Source organism: Chiloscyllium plagiosum, unplaced genomic scaffold, assembly GCF_037043375.1.
Source record: "Chiloscyllium plagiosum isolate Xiang-an unplaced genomic scaffold, Cpla_swu_hap1 HiC_scaffold_27, whole genome shotgun sequence".
NCBI lineage: Eukaryota > Metazoa > Chordata > Chondrichthyes > Orectolobiformes > Hemiscylliidae > Chiloscyllium > Chiloscyllium plagiosum.
In genome coordinates this window covers 64,852,806-64,866,958 of record NW_028270165.1, presented here as the reverse complement: position 1 = coordinate 64,866,958, position 14,153 = coordinate 64,852,806, and the positions used below count along the sequence as shown (strand labels likewise).

Here is a 14,153-nt window from a genome sequence, read left to right as displayed (position 1 = left end):
GCAATATCCTTACAATGTAATGCTAAATCCTTATTGTTTTTTAATGTAATTTGTTGCAGGAAATGAACAGGAAAAATTTAAAAGAATGTCTTGCAGGTTGGCCCGTTCATCAGACGTTTGATGTTCCTTTCTAACTGGAGAGTTTTGGAAAACAACAATTCCGGATCAGATCAGTGACACCATTGTGAACTCTCTCACTGATGGGAGAACTGATGCAAACTAAATCTACTGAAAGACTGTTCGTCGCGATTTCAGACAGATGTAACTATGGAATAAACTTGTCTGGTTTTGAACACGTATGTTGTCCTTTTGAACTACTTTTGAGAACATTTACTGTCTCACATGAAACACTACAGAGGACATAACTTTCAGCGTTGAATCAAGTGACAGTCGGTACAATTAGTGTCCTACACTTTTCACACCGATAAAAGAACATAAGAACTCGGAGCAAGAGTGGGCCATCTGGCCCATCAAGGCTGCGCCGCCATTCAATGAGATCCTTTCGTGGATTCAGTTATACTTTCCCGCCTATCCTCCACAGCCCATAATTCCAGTACTGTTCAATAATCTATGTATCCTTGTTTTAAATGCATCCAACAAGCCTCAACTCCTTCACTAGGCAGGGAATTCCACAGGCTCACAACAGAATTGGTGAAAAAGTTACTCTTCACCTCAGTCTGAAATCTCATTCTCCCTATTTTAAGGCGACGTTCCCAGGTTCTAGTTTGACCCGTCAGTGGAATAAACCTCCACGCTGCTATCATATCTACTCCCTTCATAATTGTATAAGTTTCTGTAGGAGTCACCACTCATTCTTCTAAATTCCAATGAGCGTAGTCCTCGTCTTCTCAAGCTCTCCTCACAGGCCAAACCTCTCTTCTCCAGAATCAATGCTGTGAACCTTTTCCGCTATCTCTCTCGTGCCAGTATATTACTCCTCTAACACTGAATACTGCCTACTTCAAACTGAATCGCTGTATTGAGAAAGAAGTCAAGTTGATTTTCAGTCTGCTTCAGCCGGACATGAGGGACATGAACGTCACTTCTTAACTATAGTGTTTATTTAGATTTCAATAAATAGTCATTATTTGACTGATATTTTGTAATTTAATTAAATGTCAATCAAGGCAGGGAATATAAAGAAACAAAATTATTGACAGCAGCAACAATGCAGAATACCTGTCCTTTTTGAACGCGAATTAAAACTGAACACATGTTAATTACTAAATTTAGAACTAAACAATGCATTCAACTCCCGTTTGATATGACTTTACTCATTCATTTTTTAAAAAAAGATCAATTAGACTTTACGGTCTACCCGAGTAGTAGAATTATGTCGAGAATAAAGAATTCATGTCTTCGTAAAATTGAAAACAATGAGTTGGACATGGGTGCCTGCAAGGGATCCTTGTATTTCTTCTTGGCTAATATCGAATTTATAAAAGAGTAATAATGGATTAAGAAGTCTGCTATCCATTACTTCTGCAGGAGGTGAATATTGAAGTGGTTTATGCAACTTACAATTTCATATTTCATGCACTTCCCTAGTTGTTCAACAAAGATCTACAAAACATAATGATGGAGCCGTTCACCATCTCGTGCTTTGTCATCTGATCCAAGAATGTTGTTACTTCTAGTTTAGCAAATATGAGATTAAACAATCCAATTTGTCCCACTGTTTCACAAATTGAGAAGATTCAAAGCGCGAGATGAAACAAAATAGTGTACAAGTGATGCAGAACCAGAGTAAAATTACTTCTCTTTCAAATCTATTGTCTCATCTTAGGAGCCACTGAGACTGTTGATCTCGAAGGTACACAAAACTAAACTCAGAAATCTTTCTTTCAATGGTTCTGAGCAACCTCCGGAAATTTAGTTTTGCATCGGGCCCCAATCAAGTCTCCTTCAAATGCTTTTAATTAAATTATATGCAACAGCGTCAGGAGTTCTGCCTCTGGTCGTCAAACTCACAACATAAACCATTTCACAAATTAAGCCAAAGCAATTGAGACACCAGGCTGCTGGCAGAAAAGAAAAGTGCATATGGAAAATCTGAAACAAATATGAAGAATGCTGGAGGAACGCAACACATGCGGAGAGAGGAACAGTGTTAAAGTTGCGACTCTGTTGGGATTCCTTATTTTCTATCCTTCTGTTCTGAGTGATCATATCAGACTCGAAACATTATCTGTGTTTCACTCTTCATTAATGTTGACAGATCTCCTGAATTTATACAAAATTTTCCAAGTTTCTTTAAGGTATGAAGCTGTTATGCATACTGCACAAAGTTCATGTTAATAAATGTATAATCAACCTCCTTTCTTCATATATCAGCTAATAAAATAACGTTGAAAGTATTCACACATATAGAATGTGAAACCAAGTCTGAACGACTTGAACAGTGTTGATATGCATGTCTTTTTTTATCTTCTGCCATATACCTTAGGACAAAACAGACAGCAACTATACTTTAAAGGAGATAATACCAGTTTAATCTTCTGGATATAAAATGCAATCCACTCTCAGTGTCACTGCACCCATTATATGGGTGTAAATGGATTGACCAAATACAGCACGTCAACAAAATCTAGGCACACTAGTTACTCTAACCCAACATTTCGATCTCGAGAGACTGATTTAACCTCTGCGATCTGCTTTATGGAAATAATCCACAACATGCCGACGTAAGCACGTAATTTATTAATATACATGTAAATATATTGGAGAGCCAACGAGAGAAGAATGAGAAAAAAGGCTTCAATACCTTGGATAATTCATGATGCTGGATAAGTAGGAGTAAATTTTCCAGAGAATGAGAAGCCAAACTTACCACAAAGCAATACACCTCCGTGTACATGAACTCTCTTAACATACTACGCCATAGCATTTACAGAATCTTGTTTAACTTAGACACCCTACAGTGTGGAAACAGGCCAAATGGCCCAACAAGTCCATGCTAACCCTCCGAAGAGTAACCCAACCAGACCCATTCCCCTCTGATTAATTCACCGAGCGCAGTGTGGGCAACGTGGCATGGTCTGCACATCATTGGACTGTGGGAGGAAACCGGAGCACCTGGATACACAGGGACAATGCATCAACAGGGACAATGTGCAAACTCCACATAGACATCGCCCGAGGCTGGAATCAACTCAGCCACCATGCCACTCCATATAATGATCTGAACTGGGATGTCCATCCTTTCACTACAAGTCCAGAACAGGAGCCAGATTTACAGCATTAATCACTTTCTGACTCCTCAAGAGTAATAACTGTGAGCAATATACAAGCCAGCGCTATGAACAGACATTCGCTACTTACATTGCTGCAATAAACTGTAACACACTTTCAAAAGCTGGAAGGCACTTGGCACAAAGAAATCGGCTTCACTTACAACCCTTGCATTAGCTGAAGAACTTAAAGCATTCACCACCAAGATTCAGCCACCAAAGTTGCGCCATCAATGTTAATTGCAAGAACTCAGCTGAACTCCTTCCCTAACTGAACAAAACTGCAGCCACACTACCGAGCAAGGTGCACAGATAATTAAAAGCACCGGCACCTGCAAATTCCCATCCTGATTGGGATGGCGACATTGTTCCTTCACTGATATTTGGTCAAGATCTGCAATTCTCTCCTCGCATATGATGATGTACAGAGGGTCAATTAATGCAGTGGACCATGAGATCAGGTGACCGCCACCTGGAAGGATTTTCTGTAACATTGACCAAACCAGACATTCCCACAGTTTTGAACAAATAGAAAAAGTGTCGTGACATAAATATCCTAATAATGATTTTCACCTCTCCCATTTGTCACTAAGAATAAAGTTGGAAAAGGATTTATTTTGGATATTTCATTTTTTAAAGGCTTGCGTGATGAAAATTGTGATGTTAAACAATATTGAGGCAAACATGTTAATTCCACATCAAATAGTGGAAAATATCTTGAATGCGGTGAACATGAATTTAGTAACATATGTAAAAATCACAACTCCAGATTACAGTCGAGCCAGTTTATTTGGAAGCACTAGCTTCTGGAGTGCCGCTCCTCTATCAGCACAACGACATGATGAAGGAGCAGCGCTCTGAAGGGTAGTGCTTCCAAATAAAGCCCGTTGGACTCTAACATGATGTTGTGTGATTTTTAACTTTGTCCACCCCAAACCAACACTGGCTCCTCCACATTAAAGCAACGTCGGTCCACAAATAATATCACAAAACGGTCAGGCAGACCATAGGTATAATCTGAGAGTATAATCCATTTGTGCATGAGTTTAATTAATGGTGACATAGTGCTGACTGGTGTTTTACTGACACCATATTCACTGTTAGCCCAGAGTCTGGTGCACCCAAATGTAACAGACAACCGTTACAGCTGGTCAGATTTTGTTGAGAAGATTGGGATTGCTTTCTTCTTGGCTTGCCTTCAGTGATAACACCGTTAGCAAAACAAAAAATCGAAACAAGATTAGACGCCTAAACTACCTCCATATTTCTGTTCAGATCATGTTGAAAAGTAAGTCTAGTACAACTGTCATCAGAGAATGGGTACAACTCTCACCGGAGAATAGGAGATATGTGTAAAGTGAGTTCAAGTTTTCGAAGAGCTAACTCTGCCAACAAAATGATATTAATGTAAGCCCTGCCTCAATTTGCAGCTCTCTTGCCTCGACACAGAAAGGTAATTGCTCAAACCCGTTTCAACCGGTTTGAGCATAAATTCAGTGCTGAAGGAGCAGTTGGTGCACGTATCTTAGAGTCCTCGACACTCTGTGGGAAAAGAAGAGGGTGAACCCTGTCGGGTTGTTCCCTCAGCAGACTGTCCAAGTCATTTGGCAGAATGCTTCATCACCAGAACGTTCTAACAAGCACGAAGACGTCGCTTGGCTTGTGGTGAGAACGGCACAAACTGCGAGATCCCTCATGTACACCTGGCCAGTTTGCGACTCACCACACTGCTCTCTAAGTGGATGCAGGGTTTGGAAGGATGGCAGGGGACACGGGAAGTGACCGTCAAACACATCTTTCTGGATTTGCCCTTTGCAAACGATGTCTGGAGAAAGATGCAGTCAATTCTGTCGATGCTTTTCACAAGCAGCTCTTTGACTCAGGACACTGCTCTCCGATCAGTTGCCCACGATACACACCGACACTGAAACAAACATCAACTGCGCCTGAAAGAGCATCAACTCGCTGAAAAATGCTCTTTGGTTTGCATGAAACTCTTTGGTATTCCAGTGCAAGCTTTTGTCCCCGACGGAGAGTTGCACACTGGCACATTCCAAGGTGCAGGACTATGTGTTTAGGAATGCATTAAATGTTGAGGCAGCTGCCGCCAAGGCAGTGGAGAAAGACCACTGTCTGAGGTCTTACTGCTGAAGGTATATGGGGGTCCGTTCAGTTATCAGATCCCCGATATCTCAAGTATATATAAATGCAATCATGTTCAAGTAAGACATGCCTTTAGTGTGTTGCTGGATAGAGTCAAATTCCAGTGTTTGTTTGTCCTTCGTACAGGATTGTACAGAAGTAGGAGAAAGTGAGGATTGTAGATGCTGGAGATCAAAGTCTAAAAGGGTGGTGGTGGAAAAGCACAACTGGCCGGGCAGAATCCGAGGAGCTGGAGAATCGACGTTTGAAGCAGAAGATCTTTATCCTGATGAAGATTTTATGCTCGAAACGTCGAACCTCCTGTTCCTTGTATGCTGCCTTACCAGATCTGCTTTTCCAGCACCATAGTTTTTGACTACTGTACAGAAGTGACCTGTTTCAGTGACTCCGTATGCATGTAAAAGTATTTTATTAATAAAGTTTTTAATTGGAGAGAGGAAATAAACGACATCTTTCTGTAAAGCTGTTTAGATTAATTTCACTGAAATTCTTCAACAACTTCCCCAGTCCAGGAAGAAGAGCTATTGATATTGCGCTGGCCAGTGGCAACCATTCAACTGAATTCACTGAATAACAAAACTGGTGAACAAAAGAAGGTCAAAGAACTGTACATGTTGGAAATCAGAAACAAAGGAGAAATTGCTGGAAATACTTCGCGGATCTGGCAACATTTGCAGACAGAAAGCAGCGTGAATGTTTCGCTTTGGTTATTTGAAGATGACCAGTTGACTGTGCCCTTTATTAGAGCGACAATTCTAACAGATTTCATGGAATAAATTGACTAACAAGTTTCCAAAATTGCAGAACTGTCTGAACAATAAAATATAACAAATTAGCACACAGCGCCTTTGTTCCACTGAGGATGTGAACGGCTAACTGCGACCTTTATCACAGCAATGTTTCTTACACTTTCCTCGGAGGAACTTGCCTGTCACGTTTTCAAAATTGCAGAACTGTCTCAACAACAAAATGTACCAAATTGGCCCAGAGTTCCTTTGTTTCACTGACATTGTCAACGGCGCTATATAAATGCATCAGTGTCGAGAAAGTTTTCGAATGTAAAGAGAAGAAACACGAACTAAAATCAGTGGCACAACAAGCTCCGAGAAATGCAAAAATATTCAGTTTCTATTTTACACTCTCCCAAATATTGACGAATAAATTAGGTAAATATTGTTCACCAGGTTTCCCGACTACACACTCTGTTGAAGCAGCGATGGGCACTGTTTCCAAACACACCCGAATTGTCTGAGTAGGTTTTCAACTCTGAGCTGTACAAAAACTCCGAATAAATGCAAGGATTGGGAGTTAATGGGGGTTGTGGTTGGGGAGCTCTGAAGCCTCAGAAACAGTTCCATAAAAAGTCAGAAAATAATGAAGACAAAATAGTTTTCATTCCCTATCATGCCAATATTTTATCTCGCATAGACTGATCATTATATTATTGCCACATCTATGTTGCCAATCATTGACCTATAAATGGTTGCGAAAATGTATTCAAGAGACTATAACTCACAGTTCAATAGCTGCAGAAGAAGTAAGTTCACGAGGGTTACAAACATCGTCCCAGCTGGTGGTTCCAGATCAAATCGGAACTTTAGCTGAATGCTGATCACAAATACTGAGCAGCAATTAACATATCAAGTGACTCCTCGATTTCTGTAACATTTGGTTCCTTCACCACGACTTGTCCAGGGGCCCGTCTTTCTTTCCATCAACCAATAGATTTTAATGTGTGCCGACTATGAAGTAAACTCTGTCTTCTCCACCAATGAGAAATGATGTGACCATTAATGGATACAATGAAACCGGGTTCCAAACACTAGTTCATCTTAACAGATCAATGACGTTTCAGATTTTGACTAGGAAGCGAGTCCCCACGCCGGAATCCATATCACACAATCACACAACCACAGGAGGTTATTGGTCTCAGATTCATTGAAAATACTTTGCAACTCAGCAGCTCCACGAGCAGCTGGAGAAAGAGCTCGATTTCCATTTTTTCACTTTACACTCTTCAGGACTAAAAATGCAGACTAACAACTTCAGAGCTGAACCTCTACCCTTCCTTTACATTACAAGTAACCCCTTTCCTCCCTTATATATTCCTGTCCTGTCGACATTGATCTCAGCACAGCAGACCCACATTAATCTCATTCCCCCAATCCTTAGCACCTATTCTGAGTCATAATTCTGTCTATTACTATAACTATCAGTCCGTTGTCTTATTCTCTGAGCACACAGACCACCTGTTTCAGTCTCTTCTCCTCCCCCGTCTGTGCACACTATTAAAAACTGTCATTATCCAGAATAATCACATTTGATTCAAAATATTAACTCGCTTTGTGTATCCACAGATGCTGCTCAACTTGTTGTTTTCTTCAAATGTCGGTCTTGTTTCTTTATAAAATCAGCTTTCCGTTATTCTAAAAGTGTTAAACATTGAATTAACTTTTAGAAAGACTTTAAAAAGTCCCCAAAAACCTTATCTTACTTTTACTACAGTTCGTAATTTCTATGTCTCTTCTGCAAACTTGTTCCCTCGTCTCCATCACTATACCTTCCAATATATAATTCATCAGTATCATTCGGTAGAATTTGTCCAACCTAGTTGCGAGAGGAAATAATTGTTTTCTTTTCCTCTTCCTATGCAAAATCTGCTCAAATTTCAAATCATGTTGATTTCCCTCCTTGGTTGGTCAGCTCTTATGGGACGGATAAAGTGCTATACAACAATGTTTCGCAATTATTCAAATTTGCCAAATATCAAATTTCCTCTTGATATGCCTCATCTTTCAAACTTGCAGGGCCTGACATCATCCTCCTCCACTTCCCGCTCCTCCGCCCTTGAGCCCCGCCCCTCCAACCGCCACCAGGACAGAACCCCACTGGTCCTCACCTACCACCCCACCAATCTCCATGTACAGCGCATCATCCGCCGTCACTTCCGCCACCTCCAAACAGACCCCAGCACCAAGGATATATTTCCCTCCCCTCCCCTATCAGCTTTCCGTAGAGACCACTCCCTCCGCGACTCCCTTGTCAGATCCACACCCCCCACCGACCCAACCACCACTCCCGGCACCTTCCCTTGCAACCGCAGGAGGTGCAACACTTGCGCCCACACCTCCCCCCTCACTTCTCTCCAAGGCCCCAAGGGAAACTTCCATATCCGCCACAGATTCACCTGCACCTCCACCCACATCATCTACTGCATCCGCTGCAGCCGGTGTGGCCTCCTCTATATTGGGGAGACAGGCCGCCTACTTGCGGAGCGATTCAGGGAGCACCTCTGGGCCACCCGGACGAACCAACCCAACCAACCTGTGGCACAGCATTTCAACTCCCCCTCCCACTCCACCGAGGATATGCAGGTCATTGGACTCATCCACCGCCAAACCACAACAACCCGACGGTCGGAGGAGGAGCGTCTTATCTTCCGACTGGGAACCCTCCAACCGCAGGGGATGAACTTGGACTTCACCAGTTTCTTCATCCCCCCTCCCCCCACCTTGTCTCAGCCGGATCCTTCCAGCCCGGCACCGCCTTCCTGACCTGCAGTCTTCTTCTTGACCTCTCCGCCTCCACCCTACTCCGACCTATCACCCTCACCTTGACCTCTTTCCACCTATCACATTTCCAACTCCCCTCCTCCAAGTCCCTCCTCCCTACCTTTTATCTTCTCCTGCTGAACACTCTCTGCTCATTCCTGAAGAAGGGCCTGTGCCCGAAACGTCGAATCTCCTGTTCCCTGGATGCTGCCTGACCTGCTGTGCTGTTCCAGCAATAAAGTTTCAACTTTGATCTCCAGCATCTGCAGACCTCACTTTCTCCTCGGGCCTGACATCATGGCAACTGTGACTGTACATGTAGAACATAGAACGTAGAATATCGAACATTACAGCGCAATACTGGCCCTTTTGGCCCTCAATGTTGCGCCAACTTGTGGAATCAATCCGAAGCCGACCTGTGGAATTAATCTATCCTACAGTAGTCCATTTTCATTCATATGTCTGTCTAATGACCATTAAAATGCCCTTAAAGTTGGCGGGTCTGCTACAGTTACAGGCAGTGCATTCCACGCCACTACGACTCTCTGAGTAGACTGTTATACAAAAATGCAACAAGTTTGTCACTTCATCAGAGAAAGTGAGGACTGTAGATTATGGAGATCAGAGTCGAACATTGTGGCGCTGGAATAGCACAGGAGGTCAGACAGCATCCGAGGAGCTGAAGAATCGACGTTTCAGACTGAAGGCTTTCATTGGGAATTTGTGGAGCCTGATAAATTGCATTTGTTGGCACTAACTGAGACGGCAATAGATTTAATACATGTTTTGGTTTGTCACAATGCAAAAGTTTCCAGATTCTGATAAAGAAACAAGTCTGGAAGACTAAGGGTGGAAAATATGAACTGTCTGTTCTAAATTCGAGGAAGGGAGAAACAGGGATGTACAGGCTCTCCGGTTAATAGCAATATTCTGAACATGGTAGTGTCCACCATAAACAATGTGATAACAAGCATCAACTGGGAACTGATAAAATGAAAATTAATTATGGAAGAGAAGTCTTGGTTTGAGAATTTCACAATATTTTGATGAGGGAACTTTTATATTGAATATGGGAGAATCTGTCCATGTGGTATCGATGGCTCATTGAACACTTTTGATCAAATCTAGCACAAGAGGTTGGTGTACAGAACTGAAGCCTGCGCTATCATATGTGGCATACAGGTCAGGACAGAGAACTGTCTCACTGAGAGAAAAAGTTGTGCATTTTTAGTGGGAAGGAGGTGATAAAGGGAGTGTATGGGAAATCGAAGGTGGGACATTAGCTACCTACAACGCACTGCAACGATTTTGGATGAGGGGATTAAATGTGACTTTGAGAGGTTTGCTGATCAGAACCATACAAACAGGCTTCAAGGCCTTCTGGACAAGTTGAGTCAAAGAGAAAATACGTGAAAGATGCCGTCTAACTCGGATCAGTGTGAGGTTAACGACATTGGACAGAAAACAGGAGAGAATAGAACACCAGAGAGTAAAATAAATATTTAAAGGTATGTTAGTGATAATGAACAAAGAGAAACGGATGACCAGGTACCCCATTAACTGAAAACAAGGAAACAATTCCGAGACTAAAAGGTAAGTGCGAATTTGACCTTCTTTGAAAAACGGGTTCAGTCCAAGAATAAAGGTTTTTTTAAAAAAAAATGCTTCTACAGAACATTGCAGAGACCGTTGAAGTATTATGTGCCGTTTTGATCGCCTTGCCTAAGATACAGGGCTTTGCATTGGAATAGTTGCAGTGAAATCTACCAGACTGATATCGAGCATAGCAGATGTGTCCTGGAAGGAAACATTGCATTCATTGTGTCCACAATCATTGGTGAGGATCTCATTGAAACGCAAATACTTCTCACGGCCTTGACATGCAGGATGCAGGTTTGATGTTCGTCTGGCTTATGGTATCGAGAAAATGGGTCATGGTCTTGAGATACAGGTTTGCCATATCATAGGGTTGCACAGAGATTTTGGCACTCAGGGAATTGTGAGTGGAATTCTCGAAAAGATTGGGATGTCATTGGGTACATTCAAGAAAGATGCATCAGTTTCCGACCAGCGTGAAAACTGTGGAAGCTAAATGTAGAAGGTAAAATTAGAACATACAGCGCAGAACAGGCCCTTCGGCCCTCGATGTTGCGCCGACCTGTGAAGTATTCTCAGTTCGTCCCCCTACACTATCCCAACATCATCCATGTGCTCATCTATGGACTGTTTAAATCTTCCTAATGTGGCTGAGTTGACTTCATTAGCAGGTAGGGCATTCCACGCCCTTACCTCTCTCTGTGGAAAGAACCTGCCACTGACATCTGTCTTAAACCTATCACCCCTCAATTTGTAGTTATGCCTTCTCCTACAAGCTGACGAAATCATCCTAGGAAACGTATTTCACTGCCTGCCCTGTCTTATCCTCTGATCATCTATTATGTCTCTGTCAAATCCCCACTTAGCCTTTTTTCCAATGAGAACACAAATTTATCGGTCTGCATTCGTATGAGAGAGAGAGAGAGAGAGGGCGATAGAGACAGAGACAGAGAGAGAGAGAAAGAGAGAGGGACATACAGAGAGAGAGAGAAGATTGGTAATGTGTTCAACTGGAGGATCACCATGAAGTCACCTAATAAAAGCGCAGCACTCCAAAAGCTTGTGATTGCGAATGAACCTTTCAGACTTTAATTTGGTGATGTATGACTTCTGACTTCATGGATATAAAACGTAGAATTTGAAATTTTGAAACCATTTGTTAATGTAAATCGATATCTAGCGTCATTTCATTCTACCAACAGTTTCATTGAAATGGGTGGAACAATGCACAAGAAGATCAGCGATAGTTTCAGGACAATCTGCTGTTCAGACAACTCTTTCATTGCACTTTGGGGCATTTGGAGCAGAAAGAGGGATATTTCAGATATTCTGGTGTCTTCAATTGTGGTAGGAAATGCAGATCATGACCTGAACCTCAGACCATTTCCCTGTAATCAACTTCACAGTTCTGTTTAAAATTCTATCACTGGATAGGGGCAGCGCTGTCTCTGCCAGCATTTATTACCCATCGCTATTTCCCCTTGAGAAATCCGTCATGAACTGGGTTCTTTAAACATTGAACACGAAATGCTGCAGTTAGACCGACAATGCCGTGAGGGAGGTATTTTCCAAGATTTTGACCCAACGGCAAGGAAGGAATGGCGACATAATTTCAATTAAGATAATGAATTGCACAGATGGGAACTTGGTCTTTTCCCAAATATCTGCTTGGTCTTATTCTCTGGGTAGAATTTCTCGTAAGTTTGTAAACTGCAGTCTGAGGAGCCTTGGTGAATTTATTCAGTGCCTTGTGAAAATACTGAACATTGCTGTTACTGATGGTAGCAGATTTTTGTGGATGTGGTCACAGTCACTCGAGCTGCTGTGGTCCGGATGCTGTCAAGCTTCTTGAGTTTTGCTGGAGATGCACCCAGTCCGGCATTTGGGAGTACTCCATCACTATGTTTCCCTGTCCTAAGATTCAGCGAGCCATGTTGAGTTTTCCAGCATTATCGATGCTTGATTAAGAGCGAAGTTGCCCTGGTGGAACTCAGACTGGAAGTCAGCACACAGTTTATTACCGTGTGGTTCCTATTTGACAACACTGTTGGTGACCCCTTCCAACACATGGCTGCTGACTGAAAGTAAGCGGTTTGGACAATATTTGGCCTAGTTGGATTTGTCCTTTGGTTAACATAGGAACACATGTGGCCCATTTCCCGCACTACCTCGGGACATAAATAGTGCAGAGACATTGATATAAAGTTCATCATGTCAAATTATCCTTTTGCAGGTGACCACACTTTATGGAAGTGTAGATCACAAAATACCTGAAACAAAATTGGATAATCACAGAATACAAAATGAAGTTGTGGAAATGTGTGCGTTATTTTCTCTCCCTGAAAGTCTGTGATCAATGTTGTTACAACAGCATCAGTGCTGTAACTCAGTTGTTTGTAATATACATAAGTGTTTTGGATGAAACTGTAGGTGCTCTGATCAGTGACGTCCTGATCGTCACACTTATCATCAATACCGATTTAGAATCCACATCGCTCCTTTACTACTATAAGGCCTGTCTCTGTCTTATTCTCTGCTCACTCTCCACATCTCTTTCCCTTGAGCATCTTAGATAAACTGCACATAAATCAGCATTATCCAGCCCATTTAAGGTCTGAATAACAGTCAATGGACTCGAAACATTAAAATCATATTTGTCCCAAGTTTCTGCAGTTCTTCTGTGTTATTAATTCAGATTGTCGACACCATCAGAACTTTGATCGTGTGGCCATGGTGAAGAAACTGGGTACAGTTTAGCGTTATTGTCTACATTCATTCACATTATCAACGATTTCCATTTTATCCTGTGCTGTTCTGAACTAGTCATCTGCAAGACAGCGCCTGAACCATGTCTCACAGATGTGCTGCAGAATTTCACATCATATATGGGTTGTGTTACGATACAGGGCAAATTGCCAATCATCTGAAGAAATCTGATCTTTCAGACAGAAGCAAAATGCATGAACACGCATTTTGATGTCATAAATGCTGGACATTACCACCGAATTGATTGCATCGAAGAGCCGTAGCATGTTGTTAAAACACACGCAGAAGCATATTTTACAGCAGATCATAATTTGGAATTTGGCAAGATTCATGTAAGGTTCAGTGTATGAAAAGGCAGCTTCTCAGTCTGCAGAACCACAGAACCGTCACTGCGCGTCTTGCCTTTCTGTTCAAACAACAGGAAACACCTGGTTCCGTGGTAAATTCTGTGTTAAAATGTTGTCGCCTGTTTCTCCTTTAAAATAAAAAATATCAGATGGAAAAAAGCAGTAAATTCGGAATTAGAAAAGACACTCAACAGAATCTCAATGGGTGCTTCATCATGGAAGGGCACATCTCAGCTGCAGGCTCATGTCAACTGGGAATCTATAAATATGTTAACACCTTAAATCCTGAACGGTCGCACAAAATTTCTGTAATCTAGTTACTGGTAAACATACGTCTAACAGAGTGATTCAGCGTGACAGAAAGGATCAGTTTGAGATCCAATCAGTGCGAACAAACGTGAATTAGGATCCAAGACTGAGGCTACACGTTTGAAGACAGTCTGTCTGTCACAGAATCACTGAGTTGCAATAGCGTTACAGACTGGAATGAGTTTGTTCGG

The 14,153-nt window shown here is 42.0% G+C and overlaps 1 protein-coding gene across 1 annotated transcript in view; it reads right to left on the bottom strand.

The window, feature by feature from the left end:
- LOC148144480 (scavenger receptor cysteine-rich type 1 protein M130-like) overlaps positions 1-6,955 on the bottom strand; it is a 33,478-nt gene extending 26,523 nt beyond the window's left edge. The window contains exon 1 of the mRNA XM_087975337.1: positions 6,910-6,955. Coding sequence (XP_087831463.1) covers positions 6,910-6,955 — 46 coding nt within the window. The remainder of the gene's footprint in view (positions 1-6,909) is intronic.
- Positions 6,956-14,153: the final 7,198 nt, after the last annotated feature.